Raw genomic sequence first — 19,344 nt, forward strand, 5'->3', positions numbered from 1 at the left:
GAGAGAAAATGTTAAATTGAGAAGAAAACTGAAGAGAGAGAGAAATAATAGGGCTAAGGAGGAAGAAGAAAGAGAATTAAGATATAAGAAAGAAAAAAAAAACGTATGTTCACATTTAATGGTGTTGCAGCTAGCTTGGCTGCACTAGAATGCAGCCAAGAATTTGCAGATTCAAGGCTTCCCTTTTGGGCTTGATTGAATGATTACTTTAGCTTAAGATTGGGTTTAAGGAAGCTAATAAACAAGTCTATCTTAATATATTTAGTCATGGAAGTTGTAAGGCAAAACCCGACCCATAAATAAATTCTAGTTGGCCCGAAACTAGATTAGGAAAGGAATGTAACGAGAGGCGATTTGAATGTATGTTTTAAAAAAAACAATAATATAGATTATATTATTGATAACTCAATAATAATATAAATAGTAATAATAATAATAATAATAATAATAATAATAATAATAATGAAAACAATAATTTAAATCACGAAACAAAAATATATATAAAGTTCATATTTTACAGAAAAACAATATAAAGAGGCGATATGCGAAACCAATAATATTATTCATTTATAATGACCCAATTAATAAAAGGACATTATAATGAGTTATATATATATAAATTAAAAAATAGTTTGTAAACAAGATCAATTCGACAATCAAGTTGACGTAATCGCCCATTACCACTTTATACATCGTTATTGATACGATTGAACGTAAAACGTCTTTAAAACCATAGAATCATTTTAAACCTATCAAATTGGCACTTCAGTCAAGGAATCACCCATGATGACCCGTATCAATTGCGATAAGTTAAATATTGAAATTACATATAATTTAGAAACACTTATTGAATTGATGCTTAAGCTTAAGGAATCACCCTTTAAGGCTAATATCAATTCAGACATTCAAATATAGTTGAAATGATTAAAACTCAAGTATAAAACCTTTTTAAATAATAATTTTCAATTGCTCTATCAAAATATTATAATTAAGGTTTCAAAATTTTATAATGACCCTTAAATCAAAATAACGATTTTAATAATTAAATAAAGATTTCACTTTTGAAATTGGGATTTAAATAAGAAATTAGGTTTAATAGATTTAAATGCACATAAAATAGTGGTTCGAAAATACGGGGTGTTACATGTAATCTAAGTAGTTTTATTTTGTTGCTTTTGTATGGTGGAAGACTTTGTATTCGGCATAGGAGAACTCATACACCTCCTTATTTTGCTTATTTAGTTAGCATCTTATTTTGCCATAAACTTATGAATGTAGCTAACTTTTTAATGTGGACCCTTAGTTAAAGGGCTTTCATATAATTTCTATTATGTGTTAAAAAAAAAGGTTGGATGGTGGTGATTTGTAAGTAAAGGGTGGTGGTGGTGGTGGTGGTGAAAGTTTATGGAGTGGAGTGAAATGGGTGTTAGTGAAAGTGATTGAAGATGGTAGTAACTAAAAACAATTAGGATAATACACAAGGGTAAGTTTGTAATTTTAGTTTTATTTTGTGAGCGTTTCTCGGAGATTTGAGGGCGGTGTTTAACAACCCCTTATTTAATCCCCATTTTCAATTACAATCCCAAAAATTAAATTTCTTTAATCATATTTGGCTTATTGATATTTTCTAAATCATTTTTCAATGCAATTTTTTATGAATAAATGGCTAGTTTTTATTTAAGGAACATATATATAATATTCCTTTCTTTTTGATGAGTTGTTATCAATTTTCTTTTATTTTTTTTTGTACTTTAGATATCATTTTTTTTGTCTCTAAGCCTATATGTATATTTGTACTTTTTAATAATAAATTTTAAGGAATCTTTTAAGTTCCTTAATTCCAGCAAAAAAAAAAAGGAAAATAAGTACATTTTTTTTTGAAACATAGATAAGCTTTCAAGGAAAAAAAAAGTGCGTAGATAAGAGACGGAGGGAGTACTAATTACGATTACCTAGTGACATTATTTGTGTCATTAATCAGATTTGGTCCTGGTAGATCTATATTTTCCTTTTCCCCCTTCCAGACCCTTTTTCACGTTTCTTCTGTCTCGCTTCACCCCCTCTCTCTCTCTTTCCTCCATTGAAGCGTACTCTGATATCTCCATTAAAGCTGCTTCTAAGCTTTCTCTTCTCCATTCAACCAGCTTTTGAGTTGAGGTAAAATGTGTTTGCTTTTTAATCATCGAATATCAATTTCACAATCTAGTGTTAATTTTTAATTTGATTGTCATTATAGTCAATTTAGGGTTCTTCTTATTTTAATTATTGAATTCTTGGTTAGAAATACTCAATTTATGAATGATTATAACTGACGATCTTTTTGCCGGAATTTTGCTGTTCAAATGTTTAATCAAGTAGAATTTAACTTGATTTTTGGAGCCTAATTTGATAATTGAATCTAGTTTGATTGCTAATGTGTTGCTGGCTTAGGTTTATATGACCCTTACCATGAAAATGGACTTCATCTCCTCCGGTTTAGGGCGCCTGCCTCTCCCACCCTTGCTCAGGGTCGGGCTTAGGTTTTGTCTAACATATGGCTCGAAATTTGCTGTTGCTCTATCTGTTATTCGAGCGTCTATTTATGCTTTAAGCGATTGTTTGACACCTGGAACTATTGTTGTCGTGTGCGTATTTAGGTTGTCTTGGATATCCATGATCATTATATAGCTTGTGCAAGTTGATTAATTGTTGTGGTGCCATTTGCGTTGTAGACTACAATGGCGGAGCAGCCATCTACAGAGGGTGCCAGCACAAGTGGCACACCTGATTCAACTTTGGATCTCAATATCAAGACTTTGGACTCTCAGATGTATAATTTTCAGGTCGACAAGAATGTAGGTGTCTAACTGTTTTCATCTTGACCTCCATTTACTCTTCTTGCTTATTTTCCTGTTAACTTTATTTTTTCTCTGGGGAAAGGAACGTTTATCTACATGTCATCATTGCGCTTTATGACTCTACATTCCATATTAAAAAATTAAATATTGAGATCTCATTGTGTTATTTCAATGTTGTCTTAGCTATAGGTTTTGAAATACTGTCATTATTAAACTAACTTAACGAATCAATCTGGACATAGAATTATTCTTGTAAAATAAAACCTGACTGTAGGCTTGAAAAGATTCTTTTGGAAAAGCATCTACTTGATGATTTTGCATCGATAGTCTTTATCATGCAGTTTATTAAGGCTTGGCTGTAAATTTTTGTTTGGGGTTAGGCTTGACTAATGATAATTCAGGTAAGTTTTACCCTATATTCTATTTCTGGCAAAGCTTATTGTGTACTTATTTGTCTCACATTTGAAAAACTTATTTTGAGAACGGCTGGAGTGGAGGGTTTCAAGATTGTTGTGTGGAGTATAATTATGTGAAACGGAAGGTTTTCTTAAATTCTACGCGCCTTTTCTTGCTCATGAAGTGAAAGTATTTAATGCCAGTCTTGCAAGAGCTTGTTCATTTATAACATCAGTAAATACACTATCTTATGTAATTATGTATGTAATTATCTAGTAAAGGTATTAGGTTGGTTGCTAATTTTTATATGTATATATTGATTTGGAAGCAATGTTATATGGTATGTGGTACAACCGTACGATACATTTCATGATATATGAATAAGAGCGTAATGCTACCTGTAGTGACTTGGCTATTTGGGTCTTAAAGTTTGTTTAACACATAGGGTTCACTGTGTGTTTTGATTGCACAAATTTGGTTCACGAAGCTGGTATCACGTTCCCAGTAAAACTATTCTCAGCTATTTGAGTTGGCTGCAAGACCAGAATAAGTGTGTCGTATTCAGTAACAAATTGATTGTTGATTTGTTATCATATAAGATTGACTCTATTTGAATTATTTCTGTATGTCAAAATTTTATAGAATGGTGGTTGTTCAAATTTTTTTTTTTTCTTTTTCCAAAATGGCTTATCGAATGAGAAGTCTAGATTTCTGGAATGTTAATGTTGCTTATTTATATATGTAAAGTGCTATCTTAATGTATCTAAATATGTGGTCTTTAAGATTAAGCATACATACGCAGTGATCTGATATATTTGTAATCTTGATGTTTCAGATGCTCGTGTCCTCTTTTAAGGGAATTATTGCTGATAAAGTTGGTGTTCCTGTGGGGCAGCAACGGCTTATATTCAGGGGAAAGGTTTTAAAGGATGAACACGTACTCTCTGAGTACCGTATCCTGCAATTAGTTGTAATATCTAGTTTCTATAAAATTCCATCTTATGCTAGCAGCAGAATCCCCATGACGTGTTTTTCCTTTGTTGTCTGGATAGATCCAAACATATTTTTCTTGTTGTCTAGATGAGATTTGATTGTGTGAATTTGATAAATCTATCTTTATGCTTTCTATGTATGACATGCTGTTTGATGTTTAGTATCATCGCTTGCAAGGCAAGTGTTGAAGAGTTCGTTGTGGCCCTATCGTCGGAAATCTAATTTGTGTTGCTGAGTTCACATATCTTCTGCTACGGTGTTTCCTTGACTATTTTCAGATGTGGAAAGTGGGGATACCTTGCATTTAGTTGAAAGGCAACCAACCCAACCACAAACTTCATCTGGTACTGGTTCTACTGATGCTGCTGGTAACATTAGCACTCAAGGTATGTAATGTTATTCTATTCTGCATCCTACATATTCTTTCTGTATTTCGTGGGAAGAGTGTATCTCTATGAAGCATGACCAACATTGTCGGTTCACTTTTTTTTTTTTTTTTTTTTTTGAATTATAAGGAATCGATGGTAGCGCTGGGCTTCCTCGGAATCGTGTTGGTCAAATTTCCCATAGTGTTGTTCTTGGTACCCTCAATGTTGGTGATCAAGGTGAAGGAGGTGCTTCTGATCTCAGTCGGGTGCGTATGATTTAAATAATAGTGGAATGTGTACTGTGATTACATTGCCTTTTTCCCCTCTCTTTTGGTTAGTAATCAAGAAGTTTTAAAAAAAATCTGCTCTTTATTTTGTAGGTTATTGGAGCTGTTTTGAATTCATTAGGTGTTGGCAATCAAACTACAAATGCTACATTTGGTGCTCCAAACATTGCTTCTGTGAGAATTTTAATCTGTTTGTATATGATTCTCATGAGTTTATGTATATATTGTATGAAATCCTTACTTTTAATACATCTTTGACTCTTTGCAATGCATTGCTGATGATGACTTATGTCAGGAACCGTTCTGGCAAAGGGATAATAACTTAAAGGGTTATTAGCTAAACACAGTACTATCTTTTACATTAAGAAATTAATTAACTTTTTGTGAACATAACAATTTCTATCAATAAAGAATCATGTGACAATTGGATGATATTTACATAGATGTAGATAGGTTTAAAGATCCTAATTTAGCAATTTAGTTTACAATTTCCAATTAAATTGGTTGAGTGCAATTTTGTGGTCTATTCTTGAATATTGATGATAATCAATGATATTACTTTTGTTTTTAAATTCTGATAAGTTACAAGTGGTAGAGTCTAATTCATCAAAAGCAAAAAAAAAAAAAAAAAAAAAAAAAAATGACAATCACAAATAAATATAGCAACTACTATTATGTCCAAAATCGGCCCTGATTTTCCTTTTTTTTTTTCCCAATCAATAGAGGCTAGGGTTTTGTTGGGTAAGAATACCATAAGGTGTGACCTCTTAAATCATTATCCATTCCCAATAAGTATTGACATTTATCATTCCATGTATAAGGTGATAAGTTGTTTGTATTATTGTTATTTATTAGAAAGGTAGATGTGAAAGGAAATAGTGTGGTATTAATTTGATAAATGGTAGTGGAGTATCTTTTATTCAATGTGAGAGTGTTAGAACCCTAATTTTTTATATTGGACAAATGGTTGTAGTAAAATAATAATGGGGTCTTGAACTAAAATGTAACTGTAAAAACTGATATAGGACAAATGGAAAAAAAGAAAGTGTATAAACTAATATGGGACAAAGTGATTACTTTTCTATTTGTAGTATAAATACAACATTAAATTGGAAAATTGTCTTAAAATAATACCAACTATTAACGGTGGGTGCAAAATAATACGAACTCAACTATTTGCAGTACCACCTTTTGTATTAATGTACAAAATAGTACGCCAGTTACCCAAAAAGTATTTCGAGGAATATTCTATCTATATTTATTATTATATTTTTTTATTAATTTTATGTTATCTTTTCAAAATACATAGTAATATACTTCGTATTATGCTAACAATTTCCTTTATAATCCAAATTAATATTGCCTCACCTCTTTTTTTTTTTTTAATTGTCTATATGTGTTTAAATATATTTTTTTTTTCAAAATACTTGTATTAATTTCTTCTATCACACAATAGTATATAAGGTATATAAATAGATTATTATGTTGATATAAATAGTTTTAAAAATTGTTTCAAAAATAAAATACTATTAATTTCTTTTATCACACAATAGTATATAAGGCATATAAATGGATTATTATGTTGATATAAATAGTTAAAAAAATTATTTCAAAAACCCAAAATTTCCCACATTCACCAACCAAAATAATGTGGGGAATTTTTTTTTTGGATTTTTAAAACAATTTTTTAAACTAATTATGTCAAAATAATAATGCATTTAAATACCCTATTTACTATTGTGTGGTAGTAAAAATTGATACATGTATTTTGAAAAAAATAAAATTAATACATATTGGCAATTACAAAAAAAAAAAAAGCCTAACAAAGGTGTGGGGTATTATTAATTTAGATGGCACTGTAAAAGAAATTGTTAACATAATATATAATTTGAAAAGAAAACAAAAAATTAATAACAAAAAATAATAATAAATATAGACGGCTCGTAATACTTTTCCGGTGACCGGCGTATTATTTTGCACATATAGTACAAAAGGTGCTACCACTAATAGCAAACAGTAAAGTTTGTATTATTTTGCACACGCCATTGATGGTTGGTATTATTCTAAGCCAATTAACCTATTAAATTTCAAAAAGCATAATATTACTTTTCTTCCTTCTTATTTTTACTCTTCCTCATTTGTTAACTTATTTTTAGCTCTTTACACTTTTTCTTTTTTCATTTTTGGTTATGATATTCAAATTTTATTCTCCTATCCTACACCGAATGACAATTTACATGTAATCTTTCGTCTTCATCTAATTCTTATGCAAAAAGTATTTTTCAAGGACATTGTGAAATGGGGGGTAGTATATAACTACATATGTAGTGTTATAGTAATGTATTAAGATCTGTGACATACTATGATGTTGATGACAAGTAAGATTATAAGAAATATGAGGGACATAGTCATTTCTAAAAATATTAAATTTTCATTATTTTCCCCTTCTTTGAGCTTGTATAATCTCCTCTTGATAGTTCTAAAATTTATGAAATATTGCAATCCAGTTATCTTTGGCAGCATATATTAATTAGAAGTTTTAGAACCTATCATTGGCTACAAGGGATTACTTTGGTGAAACTCGAGACACACTTAATTTATATAGATGACATGTTTAGGTCAGGAAGATATCATCTTTTGAATTGCTTAGTAAGTTGGGGGTTAATTCTACTACAGTTACTTCATGCCAAATATATATATATATATATATATATATATATATATATATATATATATATATATATATATATATATATATATATATATATGTTTTTTTTTTTTTTTTTTTTTTTTTTTTTTTTAAAAAAAAAGAATGGTGGTTAGATAAAGTAAAAGAGAGAATGCAAAAGGATTGGTGGGTGTAAGATAAAGGTGGATAAAATAAGAGAGAGTGTGAAAATGTTTTGTAATTGTTGGGTAAAAGGGGTAAGATTGTATATGTGGTAGATCTAAAATAAAATAAAGCAAGTGAGTAGACTTTAAAGAATGGAGGGAGAATTATGATTAAACGTTTACATTGGCAAGCATAAAAACAAAAAAGGTTTAGTATAAAAATTAAAAATGAAAGGAACGGTTGAGTATTTATAATAAAAAATTTGCATTGGCAAGCATTAAAAGATATAGTGTAAACTGGAAAGTACAAAATGGATCGGAGCTATTCCGTTGTACTAAATTAAGTGATTGAATTTAGTATTAGGAGTATTAATTCACACTGAATTAGCTATTTTGAAACAATAATTTCCTTTTTAGTTATTATAGTAACAATTATATTATCAGGTGTAATAAATATAGTGATAGTATTATACCTAAATATAGTGATAGTATGATAATTTCCTTTTTAGTTATTGTATATAATATATTAGTATGATACCTAAATATTATTAGGTAATAAGATTAAAATTTTATTCTTTCTGTAAAAATAAATGAAACAAAATGTTAATTTTATTAATTTGATAATTTTGGGTACAATCTCTAATTTTGGTCCTTTGATTCGATCTACACTTTGTCTTTGACGTAATTCACGGATTGACTTGATTCTCGAACAAGGGCCGTTGAAGCTTGATTTCGATCAAAGATTTGATGCAGAACTTTGCTTACGTTGATTTAGACCTTTGACTTGTTGTTGATGTAGACCTATAACTTGAATTCTTGATTGAGGGACATTGAGGGCTGATGAGGCTTGATCTCGATCAATGACTATTTGATGTAGAGGTTGAACGGATGTTCTTGATGATTTGAATTCCTTCATTCCTTCGTGATGAGGCTTGATATTTTCCACGGGTGTCTTCTAGAGTAGAACGACACGTCGAATGCTTATTGTTCTTCTTTTAGGTTTTGAAATATTTTCTCTAGAAAGGTTTAGAGTATTTGATGAGAGGTTGTCTCTAGAGAGGTTTAGACTATTTGAGAGGCTTTCTTAGTATTTTGATTCTACTTATTTTCCTCTTCCCTCTAAATGAAATAGAGAGAGCTTTATTTTTAGAGTGAAGATACCCTAGGGTTAGGGTTTGATGTACATTAGAGTTAGGCTTTTGACCTGGTAATCATAACTTATTTATAAAAGCTTAACCCATTAGTTGGTTTTCACTATTAAATAAACAATTTAATTAAAATAATTAAAATGGGCTAATTTAATATATTTCATCCAAAATAATTGAATTTAATTAATAGTTAAATAAACTTTATACAATATTTTGACCTTTATAAGATCCAATGTGGCACTTACATAAAATTTTCGTGTCTACACTTTCATTCTTATTTCTATTTTATACTTGCAACAATTTTGTTTTTCCCATTTGCTATCATTGAGACAAATCTAATAAGATCCAATATGACTATGTTGTTCCGTAAGTATAAATTACGAGATGGCGGGGGTGGGGAAGGGGTGGCGTTCAGGTGGGGGAATGAGAAGGGAGGGTGGTGTGGGACAGGGTTCACTGTCGGTTTTTTGTTTTGTTTTGTTTGTTTTTTGTTTTTATTTTTTTTTTATTTTTTTTTTTAATTCAATCATCAATCAAAGCCTTAATCCCATAAATAGGGTCAGCTACATGAACCAAAAGTGATTATTCTGTATAGTCCTCCACAAAAGTCTTCTTCCTCCATCCCTTACGATAAAATACCTCATTCTCATGCAAAACCATTTGCTAATTAAAAAGAGGATTAGAAGGTGACACATAGCAAGTCACCTTCTTAAACTTGGTACCAACTTTTAAGCCTGTGAAGGGACGGTTTTGAAAAAATAGGGGGCAAAGATGAGATTGTTCCCTCATTACGTAAAGGTTGGCTCATTTTGAGCACGCCGAACCAGGTGGATTATTCGTCAAAAATATCTCCATTTTTTTTATTCATTTTCTCCTTTTAAGATAATCACATTCATTTGGAATGAAATGGAAGATTGTTTTGACATTTATCTCTCCTTTTCTTTCTTCCTCACCTGATTTTTTTTTTTTTTTTCTGATCTCATCTTAAATTGCTATCATCATTAATGGCTGACTTGTTGAGTACTTGTAACTTCACAATCTCAGACTGTAAGATTAAAGACATTTTCCTGCCATCTTATTCAAATGAAAACCCTAAGAAAAATGATTGAAAGAGTGGTTTTGGCTAACCAAATTGGGAAAATGGTGATTGAAAATGAGAAAAATAAAATAAAAATGGTGATCTAGAAGTTGATTTTGGGGTGCAGCTTGCGAAAGACATGGGCATCTGAAGTTGATCCAAGCTCTTCGCAATCGGGTGGCTAGTTCCAGCTCCTTACATATAATTATTGAGAGTATCCTTGCTTTGTGTAATAGTTTTGATAATGTGTCTTGGTCTTTTGTTTAGAGAGGAGGGAATAGGTTTATACATGAATTGCTCACCCTTGGGAGGTTGGCCGACGATCGTGATCCCAACTCGATTTCTGGAGCTTGCTATGCATGATCTAAGTAATTAAACTTTTATTTTTTTATTTATTTTTTTTAAATTCCTTCTATAGCCATTGCCATGGACTCACAGTGGCTAACAAATATTCATCATCCTTCATGGACATCTAGAAAGCACACATGCCACCTCGGTGGCTCGGTCACCAGATTTACTACCTTGAGAATTAATACCAAACTCTTTTTGCTATATTCTGCTTACATAGAATTATCACAATCATCTCCTTGTTTTACACTAGCACTACACATCCATCCAAAGTCAAATTAGAGGGACAGGCGGAAAGGAATGAAGGTAGAGGGATAAGTACATATCGGAAAGATGGGGAGTGGACTCCATGGAGGCTTGAAATGAATAAAAACATTAGAAGTTTGATAAGGGAGACAAGATAGTCGGGATGGGGTGCAGGGAATAGGTTGATTTAGTTTCTTTATCCAACTACGGCAATATAGTATTATCACAATAATTTGTTAGCTGATTGTATAAATAGACTTGGGTGTTATTTTGAAGACAGCAATTTAAGCAAAGAGGTTCAAGATTATTCCTTTTTTTTTTTTTTTTTTTTTTTATCATTGTATTTACCCAGTATGTTGTAGGTTTTTCGTTGGATGTTTATTGCTTTAGTCCCAAAATGTTTTAGGATAGCTAACATTAATCGTCATAGGAATCATCCGCAAAATTTATAACAAAGAAAGAATGTATTGAAATGAAAGTAGACTAAAAGAAAGACAAACATAATGAGCAAAGATTGTGTTACTATAACTTACTAACTAAAATTGATTAGTTGAACAATAGTGATTTGTGAAAGATGAGGAGTAGCGACTTACAAAGTCTTTACACCAGGCTTTTCGCTCTTTCCTTGTCTCAGTGCCAGTTAGGTGGTAGCTCTTGTGTCCTGTTCTTGTACTAGGTCTTGCAATACCTTTAATTAATAGCCACGCAGCGATGTGACTGACATGCAAATGGAATATAATTTTATATTTAATGTCATAGAGCATGATTCATTTGAAAAGTTAGTTGATTATTCTGTTTAACTGTAGGCAAATCCTTCTGGCCCACTTCCTCAGGGAAATGATACAGAACAAAGCCAAGGTGGCAATGGGAGTCAAAGCCAAGCCGGCAATCAAACACAGTTTGGGCAGCCATTCTTGAGCCAACCATTCCATGTTCCCTTAGCCGGAATCTCAATCCCACCGCCTTCACTAAACATGGTACTCATTTCTCTGTTTGTGCTATCTTTTTGTGCCTGTTTAGTTTTATCGCTCGTTACCTTGCTTTTTATTATTATTACTACGTATTTTATTTTTATAGACTATATAATCTTGCTTGTTTTAATTGGTGTCTCAGCCAATTCCAGATTCACTCAACACACTTTCTGAGTTTATAAGTCGCATGGAGGGGTTTCTCTCTCAAAATGGTGACTTTTCAAAAGACCTTTTGCTGAATTGTTTCTCTTTGTTTTTCCATTTTGGTTTTCCTTGTTAACCTTGTCTCATCATAACTGTAGGATATCAACCCTCTGCATCTCCAAGTGGCCTGGCAGATCAACCAGCTACGGAATTACCCTTGAATTCCAGAGGATTGCCTACACCCGAAGCATTAAGCATAGTTTTGAGACGTGCAGAACGGCTTCTGAGTGGTCTAGCTGCGGCATCACTTTCTGTACGCTGCATACCTTAGTACTCTTGTTTGCTTAAAGTTGTGCATATACTAGTATATTTTTTCTTATTGAGAATAGATTAGTGTCGTGGGCTAAGTTGATTGAAAGATGTAGGATTTTTCAATGAAGAAGGTGGCTAATTGTAGTGATATATTGTCTTATTTTTTATTTCCAAACTTTTATGGACTACAATGTTGCCTTTTAAATAGCTCATCAGTTCACCATACACATTTGTTTTTCCCTTTACTTTTTCTATTAAACACATGCTATTACTTGCTAGGATGATGCTTCATGTAGATAGTAAAACAATTAATAATGTGATAGTGAGCAGCTTAACACACATTTAACATTTTAAATTCTAAATTACCCATACATTGGATGAAAGATTCCACATAATGGATCCACTATTTCCTAAAGCACACATATCACTTGTGTTCTTATTATTGGTGGATGAAATGGTATCCATTGAGCTTCCCTGGAAACAAAAATGTGAGAAGATTGATAGCTTAAGTCATTATGGGTTGTATTATCATCTTTTTCCCTTCAGCAGGGTGAATATATTTTTAGCCCCCCCCCCCCCCCCCTCCCTCCCTCTCTCTCTCTCTCTCTCTCTCTCTCTCTCTCTCTCTCTCATCCACCCATCCCACGCAGAACATTAGGTTGCAGTGATTTCTGGATGTCTGTTTCCTTGATTTGTATTCTAGATGTGCCAAATACACAGCTTCAGCTGATTTAAGTTTGAGGGTTGAATAACGTTCCCTTGCTGCTCTCAGTTCTCTCTACCTTTTTCCTAAGGCAGCTTGTTGTTTCCCTGCTTTATTTTCCTCTCTCTTCCATACAACTTTCTTTGCAAGCCATGTGAAGAATGTCATCTTGTGTGATGTCGATGTATTTGTATTGTAATTACATTTTTATCTTTTTGGCTTTGTGAACTTTTGAATTACATTTTTGATGAAATTTAACTGCTGTGGCACTGGTTGTTTCTTGCCTTCTCTTGATTTGGTGTTTGCTAAGTTTCTGTATATCTATGTGCAAGATTGATAAACTGATGAAGTAATGATTATAGATGTGACATGTTTGCCTTCTTTCTATGTGATCCAACTTGTTACGCTGATACCAGTTTGTTGCAATTGTATGCATTTAGCACATTGCAGGACGGTTGGAGCAAGAATCTGGATCAACTGATGCTTCTGTGAGGAGTCAGATCCAGAGTGAGTCAGTACAAGTAGGTCTAACAATGCAGCATTTAGGTGCTCTTTTGCTAGAACTTGGTCGGACCATATTAATGTTGCGAATGGGGCAGTCTCCTGTACGTGCTCTCAATCATATACACTTAGCTGATATTACAAATATAATTGATAGAGTGCTTTATCCTCATTTTTCTTGGTTTGGTTTACAGGCAGAGGCTGTGGTTAATGCTGGACATGCAGTCTACATATCGCCTTCGGGACCTAATCCTATAATGGTTCAGGTTAGTTGTTTCAATTATTATGTCTTAAGATGGTGACTCTTCTAGTGAAACTGGTTTGATAAGAGGACAGAACTGGTGTTATTTTTCCTGGCTTATCACGTTAGGGTTTTACTTCTTTGGAGCTGATCTCTGCTAAGATTGAGTGAAATAATTTATTAACTTTTATATTTTTAAGTTGATTTTTCAGTAGTAGTTGGTGATATAATGATGTGTTCAGAGATGATAGTTGTCGATTAGTTATTCCTAAAGTGCTGGGTTTGCTTGTTTGTCTTTTGGTGCTTTATGCTTGTAAAGGAATGCCTCAGATTAAAATTGTTATGCAAAAGCATTCCACCACTACTTGCTAGTTGCTACATTTTGTTCGTCTATTTATCTATGTAAATTGCTTGGATCTATAGTTTTCCTGCTGCTTGGAATATTTTTTGTTTAGCTGGATGCTGGCAGGGCTGTTGTATGTTGCTAGGATCTTCCATTAAATAATTTTAATTATTATTATATATATGCAGCCTTTTCCCCATCAAACCAGCCCACTTTTCAGTGCTCCTGCTGTTGCTGCTCCAAATACGGGAACTTCTGTTCCAGTTGGGATAATTGGAAGTGCTCCCAGGCAGATTAACATTCACATACATGCTGGTAAGAAGATTCCTATTATTTTATAAAAAGGCTGCTTGAGATTTTGATCTGCTGCAGTACATAAACATAATCTAGGTTGGTTAATATGGGATTGTTCATGATACAGGGACATCACTCTCTCCAGTAGTCTCTGCGGTTGGTGCAAGAGCTGCTGGTGGAGAAGGAGCACAGGGTGAGCGTGGTGGTGTTAGTGCCTCCGGTGATTCTGGTGCAACCCGAGTATTCCCTGTGAGGAATGTTATTGCTGCTACTGTACCATCTCGTACTGCAACTGTTGCTGTTTCCCCAATTCCTACTACGTCACAACCTATAGGTGTTGTTTCCACATCCTCATCTCCAGATGCTGCTTCATTTTCATCAGTTATTTCTCAAGTAAATTCCCAGATCAGAAATCTCCTTGAAAACATGCGCAGAGACAATCAGACTACTACTGGTAACTTTCTTAATACTAGTTATTGTACTGTTAATTGTCCGTATTAAGCTTGGCTTAATAAGGTGTTTTCTTTTTTAATTATTATTTTAACTTTTAGGACAGCAAGAGAATCCTGTTGTCCCAAATTCTGCTGCTGGATCAGGTGGAGATAATGCTGATACTACTGATCCATCTCAAACCATTCATTCTGAGAGTAGTGGGGAGTCGCATGAATCACACCTGGGATCTGTATCTGGACAACAGGCTGAAAAGGTATCATGATTCTTGACTGTCTCTTTCAATAAAATGTTCTAGATATTGAGTTGAAGCATCTTAAAATTTTCATCAATTAAATATAATAGGAATGACCCTCATGTATTGTACTCGTGTCTTTCCTTAAAACCTATTTTAAATACAGCCTTCATGCAATTGTATGGTTAAAGCTCCTTACATTAGTGTCTACCTGGTCTGGAGCTCCGTTAAAGGAATTTTAGTATCCGCTGGCATTGTTTAGATTTGTAAATGTGAGGACTTTCGAGGTTTTATCAAAGTTGATTTATTATTTGTGTGTTTTAGGATCTAACTGAAAGGAGGGAAAGTGTTCAAAGTGATTCTTCAAAATCAAATGAGGAATCTGCGTATTTGGCTGAACGCTCTCCAAGTTGCAAAAGTGGAGAGCTAGCTGACAAGTCTACTGGTGCCAAAGAAGTTCCACTTGGTTTAGGTGGAGGTCTGCAGCCCAAGGTAAAGTGCTCATTTTTTATTCATTTGAAAGGAAGTGATAACTTCTCTTTCTCGAGTGATGAACCAATATATTGAATGTCAATGCCAGCATCTGAAGTATTTGCTAGCAATTTCACCTTTCTTGCTATTTGTTAGCTTCATTACAGATAAATTTCTACAGTATACCTTTTCCTGTAAAGAAAAGTATCTCTTGCAGAGTTTGTTCTTATCTTTTCAATTTATGCTCCAAAGAACTGATGAGTGATACATAAGCCTTTATTCCATAATTTGGATTATTAGCTGAGCCTTCTTTATGTATTAATGTATTGTTGTATAAGATAATGACCTTCAACTTTAGATTCAACCTTTGCTGAAATAAATCTGGTGATGTGTGTTAATCTTCCATGCTGTCTAATTCAGCTGGTTTTAATTCATAGTAACATGAAGTTGAGACCCAAGGTGCATTAAATATCAGAAGATGTTATCTTGTATCTTGTGCTGATCAAAATGTTGGATCAACTAAATGTTTGAAAGTTGGTCAGTGAACTAACTTTGATGTAGAAATTTATCTTTTTTTCTATCTACAGCAGAATTGATTTTTTTGATGCTATCTTGTTACTGTCTGTCGTTAGATTTGCGTTTTGTCTGTGCCAATGTCGCTTTGACAATGTTAATGTGTAACAGATTATGATTGATGGTTAGTCTATGATGCTATATCAATCCTAATGCCTTGGTATCTTATGACTTTTATTTTGTTGGCAGTGAGTTTACTTAGAGTTTCTGACATTTTCTGTTGTAGTTTTTTGAGCTTTTTCTCTTTGGTTAGGAACTATAGCATGTTGCTTTAGATATATTTCTGACATTATTAATTATTACTTTGATCAGAGACGAAGTCGGCAATCACAGATGCATCCTGTGAGTGGTGAAGCTGGAACTTCTAGTAGTCCTGATCAGAGTGAAGAAGCTAGAATCAGTGGCCAGCAGATTCTTCAGTCTCTTGCTTCTCGAAGCATTGCTGGTAGGAGTAGCTTAGCTGATCCTGGTAGTGGGCAGACTGGGCAAGGATTTGAGCCGTCCATGACTGGCATGCAAACTAGTGCACAGGGCTCTGATGGGCAGTTAGATGTGACTGGCACCATGTCACAGCTTCTTCAGAGTCCAGCTTTAAATGGACTTCTGTCTGGGGTTGCTCAGCAGACAGGGGTTGGTTCTCCTGATGTTCTGAGGAATATGCTACAACAGTTCACACAAAACCCAGCAATGAGAAACACTGTCAACCAACTTGCTCAACAAGTTGATACAGAAGAAATGAGGAATATGTTTTCTGGCATGGGGAGTGGTGAAGATGGTACTCTTGATTTCTCTAGTATGATTCAGCAAATGATGCCGGTTGTTTCTCAAGTTCTGGGTGGTGGTTCGGTCCAGAATGAACAGCTGCGAAACATGATGCCTCAACTGATGCCACAGCCTAATGATAGAAGTTTAGAAGACAGTTCATTTCGTCCAGTATCTCGGGTAAATCTTCTTTCAAGTATAATCACAAGTTGTCAGTGCATTGTATCATGCATGTAATTGTGATTTATGAGCTTGATTTCAATTAAATTAAATTTTTAGATTTTTTTTTTTCCCATTCAGATTATGCCATAAAAGTCTTGTATTTTTTAGTGACACTTGTTATATTTGTGATTTATGTGGAATTTGCTCAGTTCTTGTAATGTTTGATGAGTTTTAAAGCTTTATCTGAATTTGTCTTCCAAGTTGAGTTTTTCTTATTATTGTGTTGAAATTTGCAGTTTTTGAAGTTGTTTGCTCTTTATTCCTTTCAAAATTTGGTTTCATGCTCATTTATTGGTTCTGGTGGGGTAGAACACTTCAAATCTTCACACCTTTGAAACAATATTTTCTTTTGTATAGAGTAAAGGCTTCGGAGCTTGCTGCATTTTTTATTTTTATTATTATATTTTTTTCCTGATACCTATCAGAATAATATTCAGGAGGCGGTACAGAGGATTGACCTTCACAGTCCATCTCAAGATGTATTTCGTTCCATGGCTCAGAATGCTGCTGAGATTGCTGAAACTACTGGAAGAAATGTTATAGATGAATTGTGTAGCAATCAAGACCTTGTTAATGTAAGTACCATTTTATTAATTATTCTCTAGCATTTTCTTAAGAAGTCAAAATTCTAGTATATGTTGAATAGGGTGGTTTTATTTTATTTTATTACCAAGAAAATTCAGTATTCTAGCAAGCCAATTTACATCTATTCTAGGAAATTCTAGTATATGTTGAATAGGGTGGTTTTATTTTTATTTTATTACCAAGGAAATTCAGTATTCTAGCAAGCCAATTTACATCTATTCTAGGGGGTTACGTGGATCATCCGAGAGAAATTATTTAAGGTTTATCTCAATTAGCTTCTTTTAATGAATAAATTGTAAAGAATCTCTCTGACCTTCTACATTGCTAACATGCATTTGTGGTTTAGGCTAACCTTTATACGAACCTAAGAACTAAGTTGCACCAGAGGCAAACAACTAAAATTGTTCACCAAATTTTGACTTTTATAAAGCATTATCGCATAAATGAAGTGCTTAAAAATAAGGAAGGATCCCTATTACCTCAGTATGTGTATGTATTCAGTAGTTTTGTACTCTAGGCAACCTGTCCCTTCCGCCTTTTTATAATGAGCCAACTTGGAACCATTGTCTTGTTTGCTGCGATGTAGAATCCATTTTGTTTTGTGTTTTTTTCGAACTTTATGTTTTCTGTTGCATTTTTTTAATTAAATCTATGGATGGTCTAAATGACACTTTGCTTACCTGCAACATTTTCCTTTTGCAGCAATTTGTGGAAATGCTTCGCTGCGATTTGCGTCGCCGTCTTCAGGATGATTCTGCTTGAGGTGAGCTGGGCTTCAGTCAGTTTGTGAAATACTGTCAATTCCTTTTCCCCAAACAGTGGATGTGAATTTTGATGTTAATTGAAATTTCGCTGATGATATCAGTGAGAAAGTCTTTCTTTAGAATAGCTGTTCAAAACTTCATACAAATTCGAGTACCAAAGTACATGCAAGCTAATTATAGATCATGTGTATATCCATGAGCGGTAATTAAATATTAATATTTTGATGAACAATTAGCCTTTGTTGAATTTCTAAATGAGTAAATATGCTTAACCCCCCCCCCCCCCCCCCCCCCCAAAAAAAAAAAAAAAAAAAGTAAATGTTTTTTCCCACTAGTTCGTCTTGTTGAAGGTATCTATCAAGTATCAAGCAACACATTGAAGGTACGGCTTGGGATGATTTGTTCTCATCAATTTTTTTTTTAAAAAAATCTTGTTGTAATTTATTTATATAATTTTAACATGGAAGCAAATGTTGCTCTAAAAAATTTGTCATTGATCAATTGTTCCTATGTTAATGTTTATAATTATTGGCCAACCTTAATAATTTTGACCCAAAATTATAACTAATATCTAAAAATAATAAGTAATAAGAAAATCATTTTTAATGGACGATTTAGTTGATTATATTTAGCATATAAACTTGTTGACTATTATATTTGATCACAAAGTGTAACTAATTTAAATTAAGCAAAACTTGAAAGTTTTTATCTAATGGAACATAGTTTTCAAAAAAAAAAAACTAATGGAACATAAGTATTCAATCTGGAAATTAAAAAGATGTTATAGTCTAAGAGCGTCATAATATTAAGTTTTGAATTTGAATCTTCTTTCCTTGAGCTTGTTCTAGTAGCAAGTATACTCGTGCTCGTCGTCTTTCTGTTTGTCAACCAAAGCGTGACGCGGGAAATTTGAGATTAGATATGGCACAGCAGGAGTTTCAAGGAGAAACGCATCAGCCCAAGAGTAAAAACGTTTCTCAAATTGGTAAACCACTTGTGTTGTTTCAGTTTCCAAGTTCTACGAAACAATCATTCCTTGAAAGCCAAGAAAAATATACACAATGGCTGAATAATCAGGGTGAAGCATCAGCAGTTCAGCACTCTACCAAACTTGATGCAATTGTTAGCCAATGCATAGTTCATGAATGTCCGATAAACTAACTCGTCTTTGGAGAATCCAATAGTACTGATTGACTTCATCTTGTTTAAGCCTCCATATGAAGAAGGTAAGACTTGTGTT

At 33.2% G+C, this 19,344-nt stretch overlaps 1 protein-coding gene across 3 annotated transcripts; it reads left to right on the forward strand.

Annotated features, from left to right (window-relative positions):
- Positions 1–1,982: 1,982 nt before the first annotated feature.
- LOC145638824 (uncharacterized) lies at positions 1,983–18,336 on the forward strand. Of its 3 annotated transcripts, none has more exons than XM_081689864.1 (18): positions 1,983–2,157; positions 2,712–2,834; positions 4,069–4,186; positions 4,505–4,612; positions 4,742–4,860; positions 4,975–5,055; positions 11,340–11,510; positions 11,647–11,716; positions 11,807–11,961; positions 13,104–13,268; positions 13,359–13,430; positions 13,937–14,063; positions 14,170–14,496; positions 14,594–14,748; positions 15,052–15,219; positions 16,084–16,713; positions 17,181–17,330; positions 18,043–18,336. In XM_081689864.1, exons 2-18 carry the CDS (start codon positions 2,718–2,720, stop codon positions 18,100–18,102), a joined length of 2,793 nt encoding a protein of 930 aa, XP_081545990.1. In that variant the 5' UTR covers positions 1,983–2,157; positions 2,712–2,717; the 3' UTR covers positions 18,103–18,336. The 3 variants fall into 3 exon arrangements, with proteins under 3 accessions (XP_081545990.1, XP_081545991.1, XP_081545992.1); XM_081689865.1 differs by having other exon boundaries at positions 17,193–17,330; XM_081689866.1 differs by having other exon boundaries at positions 17,196–17,330.
- Positions 18,337–19,344: the final 1,008 nt, after the last annotated feature.

Source organism: Chenopodium album, chromosome 7 (genome assembly GCF_948465745.1).
Source record: "Chenopodium album chromosome 7, dcCheAlbu1.1, whole genome shotgun sequence".
Classification (NCBI taxonomy): domain Eukaryota; kingdom Viridiplantae; phylum Streptophyta; class Magnoliopsida; order Caryophyllales; family Amaranthaceae; genus Chenopodium; species Chenopodium album.

Coding starts and splice junctions, on each gene's coding strand:
- LOC145638824 (XM_081689864.1), top strand. CDS start 2,718: ATGGCGGAGCAGCCATCTACAGAGGGTGCCAGCACAAGTGGCACACCT. Junction 4,613..4,741: donor TGGTAACATTAGCACTCAAG/GTATGTAATGTT, acceptor TTGAATTATAAG/GAATCGATGGTAGCGCTGGG. Junction 14,497..14,593: donor AGACAATCAGACTACTACTG/GTAACTTTCTTA, acceptor TTTAACTTTTAG/GACAGCAAGAGAATCCTGTT.